The 4,621-nt window shown below is 43.9% G+C and overlaps 1 protein-coding gene across 1 annotated transcript in view; it reads left to right on the top strand.

Annotated features, from left to right (window-relative positions):
• Nucleotides 1-2,446, top strand: part of zswim6 (zinc finger, SWIM-type containing 6) — a 38,387-nt gene extending 35,941 nt beyond the window's left edge. Inside the window, 1 exon segment of the mRNA XM_067258440.1 lies at nucleotides 1-2,446. This exon segment is cut by the window's left edge and continues 542 nt beyond it. Coding sequence (XP_067114541.1) covers nucleotides 1-321 — 321 coding nt within the window. The 3' untranslated portion in view covers nucleotides 322-2,446.
• The last annotated feature ends 2,175 nt before the right edge of the window (nucleotides 2,447-4,621 follow it).

Here is a 4,621-nt window from a genome sequence, read left to right as displayed (position 1 = left end):
CGGTGCACGCTGACCACGCCGGGGCTGGTGGCGCTGCACAACCGCCGGAACTCCGGGAAGCTGATGTCGCTGGACAAGGCTCCGCTGCGGCAGCTGCTGGACGCCACCATCGGGGCGTACATCAACACCACGCACTCGCGGCTCACGCACATCAGCCCGCGGCACTACAGCGAGTTCATCGAGTTTCTCAGCAAGGCGCGGGAGACGTTCCTCATGGCGCATGACGGGCACATCCAGTTCACCCAGTTTATAGACAACCTCAAACAGATCTACAAGGGCAAGAAGAAACTGATGATGCTGGTGAGGGAGAGGTTTGGTTGAGGGGGGGGGGGGGGTGCGGGGAAAAAGACAAAAGAAATGAGAAACTAGAAAACGATCGATGGATCGCTTCACCTTTTTACTTGAGTCTGCCTTTTTTTTAAATCCTTTTTAACTTAAAAAGTGACAAAAAAACGAAAATGGAAGAAAAAAATAAAAACGCAACTAAACAAGGAAACGACTGTAAAATTATAAACACCACACCGGTATTAATGTGTATAGACCTATTTAGTTCGCAAAACAAACAAAAAAAAATGAAAATTGTTGTGCAAGTTTGTGTGTTCCCCCTTTATATGTATGAATGTGTGAGAGAGCGAGAGAGAAAGTATTACAGATAAAAACAAAAGCATTGGTTTACACTGAGTATATGTTGTCCAGTGATGAAAGCTCCACCTAGCACTCCTAACTCTGCTAACGCTCGCAGCCTCAAAACGAGAGAATAGAAGCGTCTTCAAAACCAAACGGAACAATTCCATCCTGTGACAAGTACCTCTTAACGATCCAGCTTTACTCCTCCCTCGCCTCCGCCTGTCGGTGTACTCCGGGTGTGTCCAATCACAGCCCGGGATCGTTCCTCTCTCTCACCTTCTTCTGCGTTCTCTAGAGAAACCGTGATCGTCACCTCCGTACTGACTACCTTGGCTTTGCAGTGTTGTTCCTCCTCCTCACACACACACTCACACTCACACTCACACACACTCACACTCACGCACACACACACACACACTCACACGAAAAGCTCTTATTCTGAACACAAACACACAAACTTCGCTTGTGGAAACTTAACAACTGTCAACATACATTCTCAGGGATTTCTCAAAAAAATGAAAAGCTAACAAAAATGAAAAAAGAAAGTATGAAAGCATTTTATTGTTCTGTATATATGATAGTATATGTCTGAATATTGAAAAAAAAAATGTATACGTTAACTAATTTATGAAAGAATATTCTATGTAATGCAAAATACTTGAAGCTGCAGTACCTTGGTTTTTGAAACAAACATATCAGAAAGACTTCAAATGTGCGTCTTGCGTTGCATCAGGGGCCAGGTCAAGCAGGAGGACATATTTGCTGGGTGGCTATGCAGAGACATCCACTGAACTGCATGACAGGAACTGGCTATTTGCAAAACAGGAAATGGAGGTGTCGTTTTTATTTTATTTTTTATGGCTGAGCAAAATATGTATTCTCCAGTGTACACAAACTTGTACTGCGCACCATAGAAGAAGAGAAGAGGAAATGACTTCAGGGGGCAATAGCAGCAAGCCTTAGCATTAAAACAAGACGGACACGCATGAGAACTTTGGCCTAGTGCCTAGCAAGCCGAGTAATGTAGATCAGACAGTCTCCCTCTCTATACTAATAACCAGCGTAGGGTTACGCTGGGGTGAAAATTGGCCTGACCACGCCTCATGTCTCCTTCCGCAGTGATAAAGTCACAAAAAGAAGCTCCATTTTATGCACAACAAACAACATGTACTTGCCTCTTCTTCTGACATCTTGACTTTGTGCCGGACAGAAAGTTGCTATGTAGGTCTTGACTGTTCCAGTTTTCTTTTCTTTTTTTAATGCTTTTTTTTATTATTTGTTTGTTTCTCTCCTTTTTAATTTTCTTTTTTAGTTTCTCTCTAGAATTCCTCAAACAAGAACAGCCTTTCTTTCTTGCCTTGTCTTAACGCTTTAAAATAACCAAATGGGAGTTCTAACTACCAAACTTTGTTCATTAAAATGAAAAAGCCAACCAATTTTGGTTACAACTTTTAGTGTCTTTAATTTTAGCTGAATGGATGTCTTTTGTGCTTTAAAAAGCTCTTTCCTCTGGTTTTCTGTGCAGAAACATTTGTCTTGTGTCTCATGTCCTCACCTCTAGTAGGTGTCTGTCAGTAGCTCCTTTGTTTAGAAACGGAAATATGCTCCTTTTTATTTATTATATTAGGTAAACGATTGTACTTCCTCAACCGTGTCAACATGCTCATGAAGTTGAAATTAAGATTTGATACACCGATATCAATTTATTTATGTAACTAAATCACTGTTTTATAAACTTGTTAATGATTCAACTTTCTTTTTTTTTTTGTTTCTTTTTTTTTTTTGTTGCTTTTGATTAAAAATCGTTTTTCGAGACGTCCTATTGTTCACAGTGGTTCTTTCTGCAAAAGAAGAATTCATTGTGCTCTATTGTTTCCCAGAAGTGTTTAAGTAGAAGATGTGTTTCAGGTGTGTTCGTGTTTTCTACATACATTTACATTTAGTAGAGGCTCTTATCCAGAGCGACTTACAGTAAGTACAGGGACATTCCCCCCGAGGCAAGTAGGGTGAAGTGCCTTGCCCAAGGACACAACATCATTCGTCAAGGCCAGGAATCGAACCGGCAACCTTCTGATTAATAGCACGACTCTAACCGCTCAGCAATCTGACCCCCTACCTGCCCTGACTTGTCCAGTAACTGCCCCTCCCAATGATGGGTCTCTGACTGCACCCAACATGTCATTACAGAACACTGGTACTGAAACATTCTGATTGGTTGATTTGAACCAATCACACATCAGACCAGAAACCCTTCAACCCTAATAAAACTACCACAAGTTGAGCATTCATTATTTCCTGAAGTAAAAACCAAACTTACGATGACATGATTTATAAGGAGGAAGTTATTGTTTTCTGACACCCCTTTCAGAGTTTCACTTCCTGGTGAGGTGATGTGTGTTGGGAATTTCTCATTCCTCTTCCTATTCGTCTTCCTGTTCCTTTATCAACCGCAACAACCAGGAGGTTTTCAACAGGACAGGAAGTGAAACAGGAAGCTCCACTCAGAGCAGTTGAGTTAGTGTGTGTGATCAGCTAACTCTGTGACCTGGCTTCTTCATTCCCTTTGCAGACATTCAGGCATCTGGAGTCCAGTCAGGTTAGTTTGTCACGACTCTGGCGCCCAAGTCTTTAAGATTTAGGACGTCAGTGGATTCCCCCTCTTACTTTGGGCCAAACAGGGATCCATTCATTCCCTCGTGGTTGTATCCCAGCAGAAGAAAATATGTGACTTTGTGGGAACGGTCAGGTGGAACTCCTTACCTCTCTTTGACTCGTACATGGAACTAAAACTTGAGTTGGTGAAATATTGATTTGTTCCAGGAGAACAGAGCAGCGCCCTGTTCCCTGAATTCTATTCGTAGGTGCAGCAACAGAACTCCCCCAGATTCACCTATAGCCAGAGAAACTGAGAGAGTTGCTCTCCTGCCAAACATCTTGGCAGTACCTCACCAGCCATCCACCCCCCCCCCCCCCCCCCCCCACACACACACACACACAAAGACAGAATGTACAGTATGTAGGAGAACCCCCTTAACACACCTCTTCAACCTCTAGCACATCCGGTTTGAGAATGGTATTGAACAGTACCACACGCGCACACACGCAAACACATACATACATTCCTTAAGAAAGTGGCAAAACGCACAGAGGTTTACTCCTCCCTCTCTCTCTCTTTCTTTCTTTCTTTCTCTCCCTCTCCCCCACACACTGGAGTGGCTGGGATGTACGTCAGAGGCCAGTATAAATAGCGAGTTGAAGTTTTTATTTTTGGTAACCCCATCAGGGTGCGGTAAGTGAATCTCAAGCTGAACCAGATCCCCCCTGACGGCGCCGGCCATGCCCTCGCTGGGCCGGTCACCAAGCCTCTTCCCTCCTATGGATGGAAAGACCGTCTGGTAAACTCTGGACAGGAAGCAGATCCAAGGCCGTAAACAGTTCCGTCGGAGGGCTTGTAGAGCGTTTGACCGCAGACCAAGAGGTTGCAGGTTCAAATCCCGCCTGGTGCCGAATGTTGACTTTTCAATGAAGCGTCGGCTAAATGAACACATTACTGCAGGCCACGGAAGCTTTGTACACAGGCACCTTACTAACCAGTTACAACACACACACTCGATATTGATAATGCTTATGTATGATATCTTTTCAGTTTATATATTGTCATGGAACATAACTGTAGGCCTGACGGGGGTTTGGAACACAGTACTAACTCATTACTCATGAGTGGAATAATGCAAAGGCATCTGTACTGGTGTTTGAGGGTCAGGTCATTCTTACTGTACTCCTTATCTCACAGGGGCAGTCTGGAGGAAGACGTCCTCCACTACAGTAATGACCAGGGCACTGAAAGATGGCCAGCATCTACTTCCTCTCTGGGCAGGAAATGACCCGCTGTAAAATACCTCTGTTGACAGCTGTGTGTTTCCTGTTGCTGTGCAGTGGTCACTTTGATACTTTATCAGGGATCTAGCAATACCGTTGCAGGACAGCTTGCTAA

This window comes from Osmerus mordax, chromosome 20 (assembly GCF_038355195.1).
Source record: "Osmerus mordax isolate fOsmMor3 chromosome 20, fOsmMor3.pri, whole genome shotgun sequence".
Lineage (NCBI taxonomy): Eukaryota > Metazoa > Chordata > Actinopteri > Osmeriformes > Osmeridae > Osmerus > Osmerus mordax.
The sequence above is the reverse complement of the archived record's forward strand: the minus strand, read 5'-3'. Positions and strand labels throughout refer to the sequence as shown.